This window comes from Fulmarus glacialis, unplaced genomic scaffold (assembly GCF_000690835.1).
Source record: "Fulmarus glacialis isolate BGI_N327 unplaced genomic scaffold, ASM69083v1 scaffold5114, whole genome shotgun sequence".
NCBI lineage: Eukaryota > Metazoa > Chordata > Aves > Procellariiformes > Procellariidae > Fulmarus > Fulmarus glacialis.
Window position 1 is genome coordinate 4,587 of NW_009209802.1, and position 19,048 is coordinate 23,634.

The following is a 19,048-nucleotide window of genomic DNA, read 5'->3' on the forward strand; positions in this document are numbered from 1 at the left end:
AATATCTCTTTGCACAGAGTGTCTTATGATGGTGTTTACAGCAGAGTGGGACGAGTACTTCAAGTTCGGGTTTGAGTTCTTTTAATTTGTGAAGTGGAATCTAGAAAAGCTACTGGCCCTGCTAATTCAGCATGAGTTTGCGTATCAAGGGTATGAGCTGAAATGGCATCCACTCCTCTTGCTATGAAAATTATTGCTGTGAGGTGTTGAGTGGCATCACTTAATTGTATGTTGTCTTATTAGGTGTGCTGAACATGCTGCTGACGATGCTGAATGTGTTGCTGATGATACTGCCTGTCTCCAAGACCCCTTACATGGAAGAATTTTAGGGGTTGCTGTGCAGATCAATGGACGCAGACCCCTATGCCAGCATGCAGGTTGGGATGCGGGTGGTTCGTGGAGTGGACTGGAAGTGGGGCAACCAGGACAGCGGTGAAGGGAATGTTGGGACTGTGGTTGAGATTGGTCGGACAGGCAGCCCAACCACTCCAGATAAGACTGTGGTCGTGCAGTGGGATCAAGGCAACAGAACCAATTATCGGACTGGATTCCAAGGGGCTTACGACCTTCTTCTGTATGATAACGCACAAATAGGTAAGTATAGCATGGACAAGAAGCACAAACACTAGCACCGTAAACCCATCTCCTTTAGTATATGTAACACCTGCCCCACGTGCTAGCTGGAATGTTAAGCTTTTTGCAACTGCCTCTGGACTGATGCTGAGCAGCAGTATACGCTCAGCCAATTCATGGCAGTGAAATTCCTGTTTGCCTCTATGCAAAGGCTTTTCTTTCTTCTTTCTTTTTTATCTGTGGGTCTAACAGTTTTGCTGACTTTGTCATTCTGCTAGATTCTGGTATGACTTTTAGGATGAGAGTCCCTTAAGCCGGGAAATGGATCCTTCATATTACACATATCACTTTGTCTTATATTATTGCATCATCTTCAGTACATGCACAGTACATGATTTTTCTCTTTAAAACATGCTGATGTAGTTCTAAGAGCCTGGTCAGCCTGGTGTCCCTGGATTTTGTGTCGATCTTATATTCCTTTGCTTTTTGTTCTCCTAGGTGTTCGTCACCCTAACATCATCTGTGACTGTTGCAAGAAGCATGGTATACGGGGAATGCGGTGGAAGTGCAAAATGTGTTTTGACTATGACTTGTGCACACAGTGTTACATGAACAACAAGCATGATCTGTCTCACTCCTTCGAGCGCTATGAGACAGCACACTCACAACCGTAAGTGGTGCTATAGGGGAAGTCCAGTTAACCATGTTGAGATTTATAGGTCACTGTTCTATAGCAGTGGTCTCCAAAATGGGGTGTGTGTGCCCCAGGGAGTGTGCAAGATGATATATTGAGGTGCAGGAATAAAATAATAGAACTTCAGTAGTATGTGTCTGTATAATTTATAAAGAAATAAATGTACATATATTGCGGGGTGCTCAAAATTTTTTTACAGATAGGGTTGCACAGTCAAAAAAGTTTGGGGACCACTGTCCTATAGAATAATGTAAGGCTGGAACTGGTACTTTTATGGAGCTGCTTGAAAAAAGACAGCAAACAGAAATCAGCAGAATTTTTCTGAAAAATTAAATTAAGGTGAAAATTCAAAATGTTTGTCTGCTCTGCTTTTTCTTTTCCTCCCCCCCAAGTAAATAGTTTTGTAGACATGCTTTTCGATTTGCTGTTCTCAGATAACTGAGTGGCCACAGAGAGGCTGACAGGAATCTTGCACTCCCGAATTGTTGATTTCTTCTCAGGGTCTATACTATTCACTGAAGAACAACACCTTCTCATTTACTCTGTGCTCTGCCTCTGCCCATTAGCATTAGTGGAAGTGACTGCTACACTGATGCTTGTGGAACAGTATCCGTAATTTTATGCTCATTTGTGATATGCCAAAACATGGAGGTCTGTTCTCCTGTCCTGAGGAAGAAATGAAAAATAGTCTTAACAGTAGTTTCATTTGTGCCTCCTAACGTGGGCATGAAAATGAATCTTGTAATTCTCTTGCCTTTAGGAAAAGTAATAGGAAATCAGCTCTTGTCTCTGTCATTGATTATCTTTTTTTTTTTTTTCCCCCTCCGCCCCTTGAAAATATCACTGTGTACTGCATCTGTCTGTGGAATGAAAAGTGTAATTACTTTGCTAAAGGCAGTGGTGTTGGATTTGCAGCTGTTTTTCCTCCCATATGGGAAGCTCTTTCTGGAGTTGATTATCATAGTTTTGCCAGTGTGGCTGAGCCAGAATTCTGAGTGCTAGCAAAGGGATAGATGTTGCTGTCCAAAGATGTCCCTCTGAGCTTTGAGGCTTGTGTTTATCCACCAGATTAGGATGTTTCTTGAGCTTGTGTTAATAAAACAAGCTAGCCAGATCCTATTGTGAAATGAGCTTTGTGATTACATACATGTATAAAAATATGCATATATATAAAAATAGACATATATTTTTTTCTCTCTCTTTCTGTGAATATTATAGTTAGCTCCAAGTGGTTACTCAGATGTGTCTTTCATTTGAGCTGTAGGTACCCTCTGCTGTTAAGGTACATAATCTTCCTCACATTTAAAGAAAAAAGAAAAAAAAGTAGGCAACAATTACTGTAAGAGGCTGCACAGTTGCAGAGCAGTCCAAATTTTCTGGCTTTTGCATGGGTTCTCCAGGGCGCTACACAGCGCTGCATTCTCTTGGGCAGCAGGCCAGCTCTGTTGCCTTTCCTGACCCTCATCAGGAACACCCCAGAATGCTATCATTTATCAAAAGGCAGATTGCTAGGCAATTTCTCCCCAGGACTCCTATCCTTTGCGGAACTTGTTTCCTTTTCTGAGGAATCTGAATGGTGTAAGATGTAAATAGAGCAATTTTTCCTTTCAAGGCTTGTATCTGACCTGTGTCCAGGCTGCCAATTGAATTAGGCAGTAGGGTGCTTGCTGTCAGTGTGAAAAGAGAGCTTGGAAGACCGCCAGTAAACTTGCTGGACCTAGTACTGTCCTATGTGAGTGGTTTGACTTTCACAAAACACTGCAGCACCACTCTGGAATGTCACCAAAGCACTGGAGGGCTCTTTGGAGGTAGATGTCCACTAGAGCAGAAGTTGATGTCTGATGATGCTTGCCTCTTGGTGGCTTTTTGGTTTGTTTGGTTTGTTTTTTTCCTAACCTCCTTTGTTTTTTTCTGTGAGCGTGGTTCATTCGGTGGTTAGAGAAGATGTGATGTAAATTAACTTTTTTTGAGTTGATAAAAAGAAGTCTAGACATAGGCCAGACTCTATGATACCAAGTCTTTTGTTAAAGTAGCGGTATTCTGATTTACATTACTGTATGTTAGCAGGAGCAATGATCTTCCTAATACCAGGCAGTTAATTTAAAAAAAAAAAAAAAAAGGGGTGTGTGTCACTAAGCTTTTGGAGAAAACAGGCTGTCAGAAATGCTTTTTGTTTCAGTCATTTGACTGAGTTGAGTGGTAGAATACTGTACTATAACTGCAATGCATATGTGTTTTATGCAAGAGCTTTCGAACAGGGAGCTGGCAAACTGAAACAATTTTAGTCAGAAATGTCTTGCAGTGCAGGAGCAGGAAGAAGTAGGAACACCTTTGCTTTAATGCTAATGTAATCCTATGATTTGTTGGTCTAGGGTTCCGTAGATTGCTCTGCATTAAGAATGGAATGTTCTGATTAAAAAAAAAAAATGTGAAACGAGGGGCAGGGAGGGAGATGACCTTTGAACAATGCCCCAGAGAGGATTTCTTTGGAATAACTGAGGTCTGAACTGTAAAGACACATTGCCTTAGGCAATGCAGCATCCTTTTCGAAGAACAAAAATTGCATACTTATGACTCACTAGGACTATTGCTTAGATCACTCATCTCAATTTTCTTACTTAATAAAATAGAAGAGAAAACCTTTGGCAGTTCCCCAAGGACCAAAAAAAGCTGTATATTTAAAAAGACATAGTAACTGCTGTGTGGATTTAGGTTTTCTTGAGGTTTTGTTGCTACCTGCTGTTGTTTGAATGGATATGAAACATAGGATGAGTCTCCTTTAGAGATCAAGATTCTCTCACCTCCTTTCTCTGGCAGGGAACAGGTATCTTTTGGTTCTTTACAACGAGCCTCAAGCACAGTAGCGTGTTGCTTTCAAGACCCAGGCAAAGTGCAGTGATGAGCCCCCTGGAGTGTTAATTAGCCAGACGGCTTATAAAGGGAGTGGATGGAGAGACAGCCCACCAAATCTGACAGCATCCCATAATCTTGGTTTTGCATAATGAAGGAGGGGCTACTTATATATCATGATTGTAGTCCTTGGCTTACCATCAGTGAGATCAAATGTAGAACCGTGAAACGCAGCTGTATTACGGAGCTGGCACATCAACTGTCTCTTTGACCAAAGATCAAGAGCTGGGAGTTTCCAGTCCCTCCCTGGTCTCCACTCTCAGTCCATTGTGAGAGGGCATCGCCATGCATCCAGTCTTGCAGCTACTACTATTGCTGATCCTTTGACAGGGGAAGCTAAGGCCTCTAGCAGGACAGTTTCAGAGATCGCAGTGTGATGTCCCTGCACAGCAAATTGCTACCACCTGCACTGCTGTTGCCAGACCCACCACATGGCACCTGAGCAGCTAAACCTAGGCAAGGCCAACACATAACTGTTTGTAGCAGCTCACTAATCCTAGGATTTAAGAGGCCTTAAGCCCAGACAGACACTGCAGAGGGTTCCCAATCAGTTTTCTAAAGAGGCTTTGAAGACACCTTTACCTGAAGGCTATTTCAGGTCTTAAATGACCTGAGTTTGAACCTCTGGTGGCAGGAAGTACTGTTTTTTTTATATTTTGCCATTTGAAGTAATCTCTTTGTGACATCTGCCAATTGCTGGCATTTTTTATTGGTCTCGTTTGGTTTGAATTTTATGGCTGTTTTGGGAGAGGCTCTCATCCTTAGTTTAAAAGGATGGACAGCTCAGTGTCACTGAAGACCACCTTTTTTCGCAATCTTGTATCCATTTGCTGAATATGTGCTCAGTAATTGGAAGATAAATCAGTGTCTGTAAGCAGGATAGCAAAGCAAAACTCATCAGGTTTATGTTAGGGCTGGAATAGTCAGGCACACTCTGGTGAGTTCTGCAAATAATCAAGCCTGAGATAATCTTACTCTTTACAAAATATTAGTAGTATTATATTCAGGTGCAAAAGCAGCGATGGCATTTTGCATGTGTCACCTTCTCAGGGATGATGCTAAGTTGAATTTCGGTAGGGGATGTGGTGCATTTTACCCAGGCTGTTTTCTAGACTTCACGCACCAATAAATCACAACCTTAACAGATTTTAAAAAGTCCTATTTTTTTCTGGAGAACAATGGAGTTGGAGGAGCCAGCAAACTACACAGGGAAATGTTTTGTGTAATCAAGCGTGAGAAATACAAATATTTTCTCACGTTGTGTTTTATACTGTCGTCAAAACAGAGTTTACAGTTATTTTCAGCCATAATTCTTAAACCAACCTTGTCTAGGCTAGTTACCAGTTGGATTTCTAAATCAGATACATTACAAGAACAAGTGCATGCTATCATTTAGATATGCATGTGCAATGCAGACCCATTCAAGGCAGCTTTAATAATCCAGCCTTCCATCTGTGACTGCTTATACTGTAAGCCTGAACTAATATAGCAGCTGAGTGACAACTGCTGGGCGTTTGATTACTAGGCAATAAAGGGGATGCTGGTTTATTTACTGTAGTAACCTCTTCAACATGTGTTATTTATGCAATGTCAGTTTAAGCTGCTAGACTAAGAAATTTTAGTGAGTAACATTTTGAATCAAATCTGACTCCTGTGTGATGATGTTTGTTTCCTAACTTTTTAAAATGCTCATTAAGTATTAATGAATTTATTAATATGAATTTATTTATTAATTTATTCTCTTAATGAATGAGTATAACTTTACTTTTTTAAAAAAACATGATATATCAGGTAAACTACCTAACTGTACTTCCTTAAAAAAACATGTACATTGCAGAACCCTAGGGCATATCCTCACACTAGGGCTTCCCTTATTTAGTTTGGAATATTCTCTTTGATTTGTGGAATAGGGATTAAATTTCAGTGACGTATTTTATTTTTATCTTTTCTGGAATTACATGATCAAAACTGTAAGCAAGAGAAATCTTCACTAAAACATCCTTAGCCTGTGTTTTGAACTAATAGTCATGTTTAAAGGATGATAACACGACATTTCACTTCATATGCTCACTGTATCATTCTCAGTACAATATTCTGCCATTAAAGGCTGTGTTTAGACATCTCTGAGAGCACAGTTGAGAAAACCTTCTGTCTGCAGTACAGTGTTGAGTCTTAGGCGTGTGCACACATTTTAGTTCACATTTAGTAGCCTTGGTCTGAAATCTTGCCCACTGTGGCTTTCCAAAACTGAGTCTGATATGAGTTAGCTTTATGGTTAGCGAAAAAGACAGCAAGCATTTAGCCCAGCTCACACCTTGCAGTCCGAGTTACAAACATACAGCTGGTTTTGTGAAGAACCCTGCCTTGGCAAGGAGGGATAGGATTGACAGTGGAAATTCTTGGTAAAGACAGTGCCTGAAATAGGTTTCTGTGATCCTGATCCCTCACTAGCGTCCTTGTCTTAGTCTGGTTCATGCTTGAGCAATCAGCATCCGCCTGCCATCTGTCAGAATTTCCTCCCTTTATCCTTTGCTGGAAGTGCTTCAGTAAAAGCTTTGCTAGGGAAGATTAGAGAATCTAGAATTTCTGGCATCACTGAGGTTGGTTTTACCTGTAGTTCCTGTAAGATCTTTGTATTGGCTTTTCTTGAGGTAGCCTGTGTAGATCTTTACATGTCCTGGAAGGAGTGCGGGCTTGTACCCACCGTGAGCTGAGATTCTAGTTTACAGCTGTGCCTTTCTGGAGAGATGAATACAATATTTATGGCCTGCTACCTTGCAGGGTGACCATCCCTTCTGCTTTCCAGTCCCGTGCATTGTGCTTGTTTCTTCGGATGAGAATTTTCTGCAGCGGAGAAATCTCTGTCTTGCAAAATGTGTTAGCTGTGCCTGGTATGAAGGGGCTCCACCTTCTGCAGAGCCTCAGATCGCTACCGCAAATTAAAAGCAGTCTCTGTTTAAACTTCTCCAAGTCAGTTGTTCTGGGTCTCAAATCTCTATCTGTAAAGCATGGATGATGCTATTTTTCTAGCTGTCTGGAGCATAGCTCTCCGTGATGTGAAAGGCTATTTAAGCACCTCAGTGAAATTTGAGCACAGGCAGAATATCCACAGGGGGGTGGTTCCCAGCATGCTGAAGAGAGACATAGCTTCATTCTGTACAGTACATGCTCCCAAGTGTGTTCTGGACTCTGTAGTAATTTAATATCATTGGAATTTGTAGGGCAGAAATGGCTGCAGACTTTGGCTGTCGTAATTAAAATTGTTATTAAAGACAATATTGCAGTGATTAAATTTATCCCTAGGGTATTTTTGCAACACACTAATAACTTTGGTTGCTATCCAGTATTTGGAGCAAAACATGTTGAATTAGATTAAAACCTAAGATATATTGGCTCAGGACATCTGGTTCTCGCATCATTCTTCGGTGTTGCTGGTCAGCAGTGTGGTTCAAGACAAGGTCAAAATTTTTGGGAGGCCAGGGAAAGAAGGCAGTTGGTGGTGGGTTGCCTTCAGCGTTTAAGTAGAATGGGAGATGGAGTTTCTTACACTTCTTTCTTTAAGGAAGCTCAGCTTTCTGAACTGGTCAGCTTTGTTTTCCTGGTCTCTTGCCACAAATTTTACTGAAAGTGACAGGTTAATGTGAGAACTGTTGAGATGGGAAATGACTGCTGTTATATGATTATACAAAAAGGGAAATTATGCTAGGAGTATAATGAATAGTGGTTATTTTGCTGTTTAAACATCTTGCTTAAGCTTAGCTTGGTGCTTTATTTTACTATCGCTGAGAATCTTTGCATTGAAACCCCTCCCTTCCGAGAGTAGCGTTTGGAGGAGAGAAGTGTATTTTTATCACTTTGTCTCAGGGCTTGACTAAGACATCTTTGATAAATTGTTAGAAAAGCATTCAACAAAATACAGTGAAAATAGCATGTTGTAGCTAAGCTGTTTCAGATGTAGTAGACAAATCCATGCTGGTTTTTGAAGCCAGTCTATAGTGCATGACACAGTGCAATAAAATGAAGCTGATCAGTGTTTCTTTTTAGCTGAGCTTTTTCCTAGCCCTCTTTCATTATCTTCTTTTTCATAACAACTGCCAGCCTTGATGGTGTCTAAACCAGACAAAATCTCAACCATTCAAAAAATGGTCTTCGTCTCCCTCCTGTGGAGCTACGATCTGGATAATGAACATTCAACGATTATAAGAACATGTGTAAATAATCTCTCCCTCTTTTTAAACACATTAGGTTGTAAAGCACAGGTGGGAGATCTGTTAACAAGTTAAGAAAGGTAAAAGACTTAGGCTTTTGATGGATAAGTAAACAGTAAGTTCAGGCATAAGCTTTTTATCCTTCTGAGTCTCCACCTTCTCTCTCTAGGTATTAGATGGAAAATAAATACAGCATTCTAAGGTCAGCCCTACCCCCCGTAGGCTTCCCCTCCCCTTTCCCTGTGGAACAGCTGCTGAACTTGGTTTTGCTCTGTCTGGTCTGGGAGTTGCCAAGAGCCCGTCAGGAGGAGGTGCGCAGTTACGGCTATGGGTTGTGGCACCTTTGCAGTCACCTAGAGAAGCGGATTGTACCCTGGGCGGGCAACACAAACAGGTCCATAAGGACTTTGGTGTGGTATCTCATGAGAAAGCTCTCTGGTAGGGAACAGAGACTAGGAGCAGCACGCACAAAAACAGCAGAGAAGCTGCTGTAACATTATGGGAATTGGAAGCTGCTTTAACAGGACATCAGACCCCCTGTTTACTATCACGTAGGTATTTTTCTTTCTTTTCTCTTAAGATGGATCGGTGTGTATGCCCGTGATGCGGACTGCAGGGCAGATAGAAAGGTCTGTGTTATCCTGGAAACAGTCTAGCCACAGCACTGCTGGTCTAATCTGCTCTGCTTTTCAGCAAGTGAACTAGGCTGTGCACTCTGCAGCTTAGGTTATGAAATGTGCTGAACTCCTTACGACTTTGAGCTAGGAGACTGCCTGAGCCATTAATGCTTTCATGCAGTGTCCATAAGCATTGCCTTAAACTTAACGATAGGATACAAGGGCAGCTGAAAGTCCGTTTCACTCTCCCTCTGAAGTGATGTCAGACTTTCTGGAGAAGTTACTAACTTTCTCCTTACTCCTCTCTTTTTTACCCCCTCTCAGAGGCTCTGTTTTAAAGATATGTTTTAATTGTGTGAGACTTATATTAATTGACTTGGGTGTTCTCCGTTGGGAAGCATGTGGATTATAAGTGGCACAGCTGGCAATGAAAATTAACATGCCCTCCTGGTATGATGTTTAGAATTGCTTGATGATATTTGTAGGAGGGCTTCCCCTGCTCTGTGTAGGCAGTGGGGTGAAGTTGCTAAATCCAGATTTTGATTACTTTGGTTTGCAGATGTTGTATCTTATGATGTAGAATGCTGATAAATAGTTATGTTAAAAAGTATTAATTTGCATGCATTTACAGTAAGCATACTTTGCCCTCAGTGAGCTGCCTTGCCCTAATGTAATTTGTGGTTTGTGCATCTAATAGAGCGTGTGGGGAATTTTTTCTTCTTTGGAGCTACTAGATTTTATTTTTGCCCTACCAGCCCCCTCAAGGCTCTTGAAGTTCTGAAAGAAGGATTATTTTTTTTCCTTCATGGCTAAGCATGCTGTGTGCGAGTGAGTGAATGTAATTGTTTTGAATCTTTGTGTTTATATATGTTCAACTTCCTGAGTCAGCAAGATGCCTTTCTGGTGTCTAACAGCATGAGAGAGAGACCCCACCACAGTCCTGCTGCTTGTGTGTAGGTATGTGTTTGTCTCCACAGACTGTCACTGAAGTGTGCCTGTTCTTCATGCTCATGTAGCAGCCTCTATTCCCAATTATCTGCATCCCACAGTTGAGAGAAACACAGAACTTTTTTAAAGCTCACCGTAGATCTCACAGTTTTTGATAATGTTTGAAGGTAAACCTGGGTCGTCTTTAGCGCAGTATATTATTCACTAGTTGTCTTTCTGCCATCAGTGGAAAGGAAAGTGCCTAAGTATTCTGACCTTCCTGGGGAGACCAGCTTTTAGGATCAAAGACCCTGTTCAGCTATTTTATTGTTTTCTCTCACTTTTTACATGCTCTTCAGAACACAAGCCATGTTTTTCTGTATGTAAGTGTGGTACATTTGGTCCTCATATGACAGACCTCGGTTGGAACAGAGCTTTATATAATGTGAATAATAACAATAAATTAATTTGTTTTCTCTCATTTTGTTTTTCCAGAGTCCTAGTGAGTCCTCGACAGAATTTGACTCGCATCACTTTAAAAGGGACTTTCCAGGGGGCTAAAGTAGTCCGTGGCCCCGACTGGGAGTGGGGTAACCAGGACGGTAAGCTTCTTTTGAAATGTCCTGTAAAACACCATTCTTTTTTTTTTTCTTTTTGCCAGATTGCTAGTTGAAAATGCATGTGCTGAGCAGTAGCTTCTAGGGGAGCTGTTCAGATGACACAGGTTGCTGTTCTTTAGACTATTAAATATTATTTATTTTCTTGTATTTGTTTAAAAACATGTCTGTGACATAAATTGTATGCATTCATTCAGGGTGTGGGAGGGAAGTTTTGCTGCTCCTATTTCATAGATGTGAAAACTCATGAGAACCATCCTGGAAGATCCTGTATAGAACTATAAATGTACACCATGTTACAAGAGAATAAAGACCCATCTTTTTCTGAAAAAGCTTCCATTCACAGTGGGAATAAGGTTTGTCTGACTTTGTGTACAGTACTCCTTTTTCCTTTGGAGTTCTTTGGAATATCCAATGAAGAGAAATGATCTGTAAGGAGTGTTTCACATGGAGCATTAATGAAGAACTGTTTGCTGTGGTTGCTGGAGAATGGTTTCTGCTTTCTGTATGAATTGTAACTTCAGGCTGAAAATGCAAAGGGACAAAAATGCCTTTTCTAGAGCTGCTTTTGGGGTATAATGACTGTGTCTAATTCACTGATACCAATTTCTGTGTAGTGCTACAGGGTTAAGGAAACTTTACTGTCCATTTCTATTCCAGAGCCTCGTACACACTGTAATGTTTACAGCTTCTTTTTTCCCTTAATAATTAAGTTGCAAGTCCAAAGGTTTCCAGTGTTGACTCCACCATTTATCGCAGCTCTGGGTTCAGTGGAGGACATGGATACTTGCAGGGTCTGAGAGCGAAAGAAGCTTATGCTCAGTAGAGCTTATCCGTCCTTTTGAGATCAGATCAACATTTACATGTCTGAGACTTGTATTGCTTACAACGATTGCGACCTGAAAGCAGTTACATGTGCAAGACAAGTCAGAAGAAACAAGGCCAGCCACTCAGCTTGTCTCTAATGAGTACCACCTTGCCTTTGGTGGGAGCTACCCCCATCCACAGCCTTTTGCTCTTCTGAACTTAGCTTTCTGGTAGCACTAACACATCAACTCTATTTCCATTTAAGGAGGTTACATATAAGTAGTGGTAATAAATAACCTTGTAAACTCTGTAATAGGGTCCTGGTAAGCTTATGTATTGATCATGTGGTCTTGTGTATCTGGTAAAGGCAATAGCAGCTAGTTGAGAAAGCTGATCGACTGGTCTTGCTTTTATTTGCCTGTGTCTTTTTACCTTTGCGGAAATTAGCATTGCATTGACTACAAAATTTGCCAATTGACTGAACTTTTTTATCTGCTGTGGTCAGAGTGGACCCTGGCAGCTCTTCACCTCAACCTTTTCATTGAATACATATTTTTCCTTACTACCATTTCCCAGAGTCTAAACACCATGGAAGCGGAAGCTAGTGCCCTCCTCAGAGAAAAGCATCTGAACAGGGCGAGGGGGGAGATTACTTATTGTTGTTGTTCAGTCTGAATCCCTGCTGCAACAGACAAACGTTAAGTTCTTTTGTCACTGGTGCTAAGTTTCTGTAAGCACTAATCCAAGGCCAGTGATACCTACCAGGTTTCTTACAGACTGACAGAGCGGGGACAGGACAGCAATCTGCTACAACCTGTCCACATTAATAATATAGTCAAAGGCACACAGTGTTGCTGCAAGATCACTGTTTTCCCATACTTGAACATTGGTACCGTCCAGAGGCTCTCCTTTCCCGTGGTCAGTAACTGCATATTGGATGTAACCTCCTTTTCTAAGAACTGTGATCCTGATTAATTTTGGACTGGACAGTTTTTTATGGTTATCTGCAGAAAGGAAGATGAAAATTACTGTTAGCCGCAGTATTGGTAGGATCTGGGTTCTAACCTGGAAGGCTTTTTTAGGCATAGCTGTGCAGGTTACATTATAGAAATGCTTTTGGTAACTTAAATTGTATTTTTGTGGATAATATTCATGTGGGTGGATATCTGGAGTGCTGATCTGGTAACTGGCTGCAGTGTGAATTCTGTACAGAACTGGGATCCACCTGCCATTTCTAGGGAGAGATTTTAAAGGCAGATAGGATTTAAAAAATATTTTTCTTCCAATAAAAATCAGGAGATATTGGGACTTTCTGATTCTCAGACCAGCCCTCTAAAGGTGTGTTCTTGTTACTGATAGAACTGACAATAAAGCCCACTGGTTTGTCTGTATTATGCTTTTTAGATAGATATGCAGCTAGATGAGGAAGTTAACTCCTTTAAGCTGTTAAATTCCAAGACTTTGCAGGCAATTAGAAGTTGACTGTCCACCTGGTGAGACAGACAGATGTTGCTGTCCCTGTTTGGGAAAGCAATGGACCAGTGCTGGGACTTGCCAAGGTTCACACAGTGACTTGGCAGCAGAGGGAGGTAGGGAATCTGCAAATTCTGACTGCCTGTCACTAGGTTCGGTGTTGATAGACTGTTGTCGCTTGGATAAGAGTATGTCGCGTGTGCCCAGCCAAATTTACCTTCTCACAAATACATCCTCCTGTTCTGGATTGTTTCAGTAGTACTCCTCCTTGCTTGGGCAGGTGAAGAGAAGTACCAGAACAAACTTTACTTGATGTTCCTCCACCTGGCCAGTTTGGGGAGAGATTGAAGATCTTGGGTGGGTTTTACAATGCTGCTGTGTTTTTATCTTGCCACAGTGTGGTGCCGTGACACTGTGTGTTGCCTAGCTAGGCAGTGTTTCTGTACAGCAGGGGGAATGGCTGCTTCTACACAGAATTCAGCTTTTCCATATTTGTATTCCAAAGTAAATGGCTGGCTGGCTTTCAGTGAGTTCAGTGTAGAGATTCTCTCCTAGTTGGTCAAACTGAGTTGTTTCATGGTTTAATTTCCCTAATTAAAAAGGTGACTGAGATCTCTTGTGCCTTCTGCAGATCAAGGTGAATCAAACAAGCTGTGAGGAAGTTGTATGAGTGGCCAAATAATTTTTTTTTGGTGTGATTTCCTTCTTTCATGTATATGAAGAACACTTGACTGGAGGGCACTGCTTCAGGCAGCAGTATGCTGTCAGTGAAGCAGACCTGTGTGCTTCTGTTCAACATGTAAAGCTGGCCTGTGATAGGGCCCCACAGAAATCCTCTCTGTCAGAATTTCATCTGCCCCAGCTATTGACTTTTGGCTATTGACTTTTATACTCCTCTGTGGTGAATAGTTGGAGAACTGACAAGTTTTTTTACTTGTTTTTTACTTAAGATAAAAATGTCATTAAATTATATCTCAGTAAACATCCCAGTGTCAGGTGAGTTTCTGTATATTGATCTCAGTGAAAATGCAAGCTGGACACTTTTTTCCCCCTTTTTTTCCATCAGGTGGTGAAGGTAAAACTGGACGTGTGGTCGATATTCGTGGCTGGGATGTAGAGACCGGACGCAGTGTGGCCAGCGTCACGTGGTCTGATGGTACCACGAATGTCTACAGAGTGGGACACAAGGGAAAAGTGGACCTGAAATGTACTGTGGAGGCATCTGGTGGCTTTTACTACAAAGAGCATCTCCCAAAATTAGGTGCGTAGAGACAAGTCTTTTGTTGAGAAATTCTGATTCACGCCATTTTGCTTGGAAAACACAAAATCAGCAGGTGGTTTTATAAAGTTCCCATATAATGTGTACCTTTTTAAAAAAAGCTATCTGTGTGTGAACATATTGCTTTATTTCAGACTGGTTAGTAAAGTAGTTTGGCCTTTCAGTGGTAAGATTGTGTAAGACCATCAGATGCCCACAGCTGTATCCCAAGGAGGGATCTTCTGCCAAGGCAACTTCTTGCTGCTGCAAATGCAGGAAATTCTGTTAGGAGTGCCTGTATCTGGCAGCAGAGAATTCAACCCAGTATCAGTTTTGTTAATCCAAAATTTTTCATTCTTCAGGCAAGCAGGGGTCCAGCTGGTGTTCACTGTGCTTTTAGAGAGCAAATGTTATTGTTGGACTAAAAAGTGTGTTGAAGGGGAATGTGACAAAAGGGAGATTCCCGAGAATGGAGCTGCCAAATACTTGCCCAGTGGGGAGATTAGAAAAAGTCATGGAAAAAGGTGATGTCTATACTGGCAACTTGCTGCAATCCACCTTTCCTCTTAACTCTGATGAAACCAAGGAAACTACTTGTGGTTTTGGACTTGCAGTGTTTTTTACTAAGGTATAATTTAGTTGTATTTTTTTTAATGAGGTGCAGGGGCCATCTTTTGCTCCCCTGAAGGAAAACAGAGACGTCTGTTCTTGAGTTTGCAGCAGCAGAATCAGGTCTTTCTCATTCTTTTCTCTCCCTGAGCAGCTTGGCAAGAGCATGAGGGAAGGGAAGGGTTGGATGGGGAGCTTATTTCCAGGGGTACGGCCTGGCACTACACAGGAAGGCTGGGAGGGTAAAGCACTCAGCAAAGCAAGCTATGTGGCTGCCTATGGAAGAGAACTTATTTTGAGTACTGTGTGGGTGTGTCTGCTGAACAACAGTTGTGGGTGCCTGAATTGCTAAGAACAGCTACTGATGCCTGACATGACATGAGAGGCATCATTCAAAGGCATTCCCCTCTCTGGGAAGGGACAAAATTGTGTCTTGTTAGAACTACCTCATGTTTAACCCATATCAATATCCAGTTAGAGCTAAATCCTCTTGATCTCTCTACATAGTGCTGCCCCATAGAGCATGTAGGGTATACTCCACAATAGAAAAAGGATTTTACACCGTTCTTCCCCAGTTAAGCCTATGTTAATTTGCAACCCTTGTTGCAAAGCCAAATGAGACACAAAGTGTATTATTGCATCCTGCATGTATGTGGGTGGTGTCATTCTCCTCTTTAGGAAAACCAGCTGAACTGCAGAGGAAAGAAAGCACAGACAGGCATCCATTCCAGCATGGGGACAAAGTGAAATGCCTGCTGGACATTGACATCTTGCGGGAGATGCAGGAGGGCCACGGTGGCTGGAATCCTAAAATGGCTGAGGTATGCCTCTCCTTGCTCCTATTCTCTCAGTAATGTATCAGCCACTATCTCAGACTACATAAGTAGGCACTTACTAGGAAGTTACCAGAACATCTTTGTGTAACGTGTTATCTTCCAAATTTATATTGTGTTGACTGAATCACAAATACAAATTCTTTAGTGATAGGACACTGGAGTTAGGTTTATTTTCAGGCTCAGATAAATCTGCGTGTATGAGAATTGTCTTATGGAGCCCTGCATAATTTCTAAGAGTCTACGATGGGTCAAAAGAGCTGCTCAAAAGCCAGTGCAAAAAACTAATGGCTGGTTTGTTTGTTTTTAAATGAGCCGTGGATCTTTTCCTTGGAGTTCTGAATCCATTCCCCAAAGAAATTTGGCTTCTTTTGTACTGTGCATTACTACTAATGAAAGTTATGTGTTTTGTCAACAGTGGGCTCTATCCCTGGCCAGGGCTAAAATTTCTCAGCCTGTATGATGTTCTTGGAGCTTAGCCTGTTGTCTTGTCTTTAGTTTGAAGAGCTATCAGTCTGTTGTCACCTGTTGTCTAAAAAAACCTCAGGTAGTAGAGGAAGTAAAGATAGGAATGACACTTATTACTGTAGTATAGCATCTCAGGGGGCCATCATGGAAGTAAATCTCCAGGGGGTTGTGAACATTCGGTGTGGGCTTACATTCAGATGAAATGATAACAGTTAAATGAATAAATTTGCCATTTAAATTAAAAGGTCTGTGCTTTTTGTTTCTCCTTAATCAACTTTCTTGGCTTTTAATAGTCTACAGATATTGCCCAAAATAGATTAAATAACCTTCACATATTGAAGAAGGCAGTACTGCTGTTGTGCAGTAGATTTACTGCAAGGCAAGATCACATTTTGATACTCACCATTACAGTAATAAGACCTGTCCCTGAGCCTGTATTAGTAACTTGTGTAAAAGTGGCCTTTTGGAGAGGGAGGGAGGTGTGTAGCCACAAGTGACCCAAATGCCTGCTACGCTTGAGTCAGCCAGAATAACCTGCAAGTCTGACTCTGAGACAGCTGTCTGAGCCTTGATATATGAAGCAGTGCTATAAAATTATAAAGGTACGTTATATATGTATCCTAGCCCAATCTGCCCTGTAGGTGAGTGGTCTTTTTGAAATTGAACTTTAAAATGGCAAGACAAACTATGTCATTTCAGTTTCAATGTGGAAATCTATTAACTGAGCGTCCGTCTCTTCTTTTAGCCTGGAAGGCAGGGACTTACCGTCTTCTGGCATGAACTTTAAGAAGGCTGTCAGTGGAGCCATGATTTTTTTATCCCCCCCTAAGGCCTTCATCCCCAAAGCTATATTTTTTGAATGTTGCAATGTAGCTAACATAGTCTAGTAGGCTGTTAAACCTCTGCACTTCTGAATTCCTGTTGTTGGTGAATGCAGGTTTAGAGAGGGATATTAAACAGAGAAACGGTAACTTCCTGTCATGTCAGAAATCGGTACATTTTGTCTCCTTCAAAACTTATCAGCTGCTCAGGACCTGCCAGAATCAACAGATAAAGAATTCTCCACTACACAACTATACTTTGTTTTCTGTAGTATCCTCTACTGTGCCTCCTTTTTTTTTTTCCTGTCAGAGCATGCATGCCTTGCTGGTATTATACTGCATAACAGTGTTGTAATCTCTGCCCACCTTTGTCATTTGGAAAGAGGAGGACAATTTATGCTGCATTTTCAAGGATTTTCACTCTTTGTATTCCTATCACTCTCCTCCCCCAATATGCTACTACTTTAGAGGAGCTTCTTAGCAGCCTTTCCCTCCTTTTGCAGAAAAACAATGACTGCATCTCATTTAAAGCAGGTTTGGGAGCACTGTTGGTCTGTGAATTGGAAATGGTGGGTAATTTAGCCATCTATGCCTTTGGATGCCTGCTTTCCCCACTATTAAGCAATGTGATTTATTTAGGGGGTTTCCCCTACTTTTTTTTTCCCCCTGTCAAAAGTTCATTGGCCAGACAGGGACTGTGCACAGAATCACGGACAGAGGGGACGTGAGGGTCCAGTTCAACAGTGAAACCCGCTGGACTTTCCATCCTGGAGCTCTGACTAAGGTAGGTGCTGATAGGTGAGCTTGGCCAGAAGTAGAAATGCTGCAGGGAATAGCTGTCAATTTAGCCTGCTGTGTAAGGACACGATGTGTCTCAAGCAAGTGTCGAAGAAATACACTGCCATTCTAAAAGCAGTAGTTCTAGGCAGATTTTCCTGCAAGCCATCAGAGCTAAGATATATGGTTGCAGACAGTGAGAGATGGACTGCTAGGCTGTCCAGTTTTATGAACCTTTGCATTTCAAATGTTGTAAGTTCTTAAGGTAAATTCCATTTCTTAATTTCAGCTTCTTTGATAAGAGTGGTAACAGTAGACCTACAGTAGCTCATCCTTCTGCAGCTGCCTTTCATCTGTGATGAACCTTCTTCCACATCATTTCCATTTGATTTCGTTTTCTTCCTTGTTCTTGTGTCTTCATGTTATTCTCCTTGTTGCATCTTTCTTTGTCTCACTTCTCTCTGATTCTTCTGGATGACCTGAGTCTTTAATCCAGCTCTTCTAATTTTGTGTCTGCATTTCTAAAGCTCATAGCTCTGGCCTTCCCCAGAGGTTTGAGGACTTGTAAATGTGAATGATTAGGAACAGGGCTAATAGGTATAGAAGGAGCTGCTGGAAGACTACAAAATTCTGAAAGATCTGAACAAGGTCACAATGCTAAAAGCTCCAATACCAATGGAAAATGCAGTGTCAGACTGTTTTGTGCAGAATTAGTCTGCTTTGAAAAGTGTGTTTTGACAGTGCTCCCTTCTTAGCTCAGTGAGCAGAGGAAGCATCTGGCAAATTACCAGTACAGATAAACTCTGGTTTCCCTTTTCTGTTTTAAATAATAAACAGATTTAACTTCCTTATTAAAGTGAATTAAAGTCTCCAGTGCCAAGTCAAGTATAGTGAGGAGACCAAGGAAAGTTCCATATGTACTTTATACTGGTATTAATAATAAATGGTTTGAAGAAGAAAGAGAAGAAGAAAGAAAAGAAGAAAAATGTTCTGTCCCAAATTATTTCTTTACTTAAATGTGCACTTGGCTTAAAACAGAAACACCCCAGCCCTTGGACTATGTTTATTTTGCAGTGCAGTGATTACAGATTTCTTGGTAGTCGTACTTATGTTTTGTAATGCCTTATTTTTTGAGTCAATGGGCTTCTTGTTTGGTTGGGTTTTCTGAGGGTGGGAGTGGGGTGGAGGGGCTGATCGCTATTTTTTTTTTCTGGCTTCATCCCCCAAAAGCTTATGACTTTCTTTTTCTTGTAGCTCAACACCTTTTGGGTTGGTGATGTTGTCCGGGTGATAGATGATATGGAAACAGTGAAGCGATTCCAACCTGGTCATGGGGAGTGGACAGATGAAATGGCACCTGTGAGTGCGCGCCAGTTCCAGGACAGTCCAGTAACTTCCTGAGTTTTCCCAAGCAATTAGTAATAGTGACTGGGCTTGCATTGCCCTCCAGTATTCC

The 19,048-nt window shown here is 41.5% G+C and overlaps 1 protein-coding gene across 2 annotated transcripts in view; it reads left to right on the forward strand.

Moving 5' to 3' along the window:
- Positions 1-245: 245 nt before the first annotated feature.
- The window catches only part of MIB2 (mindbomb E3 ubiquitin protein ligase 2), a 34,711-nt gene continuing 15,908 nt past the window's right edge, over positions 246-19,048 (forward strand). The window contains exons 1-7 of one of the 2 annotated variants that reach the window (XM_009576937.1): positions 246-594; positions 1,072-1,243; positions 10,425-10,531; positions 13,893-14,087; positions 15,372-15,514; positions 17,492-17,599; positions 18,847-18,951. In XM_009576937.1, the coding sequence (XP_009575232.1) occupies positions 348-594; positions 1,072-1,243; positions 10,425-10,531; positions 13,893-14,087; positions 15,372-15,514; positions 17,492-17,599; positions 18,847-18,951 (1,077 nt within the window). In that variant the 5' untranslated portion in view covers positions 246-347. The remainder of the gene's footprint in view (positions 595-1,071; positions 1,244-10,424; positions 10,532-13,892; positions 14,088-15,371; positions 15,515-17,491; positions 17,600-18,846; positions 18,952-19,048) is intronic. The other variant, XM_009576938.1, reaches the window with a different exon arrangement.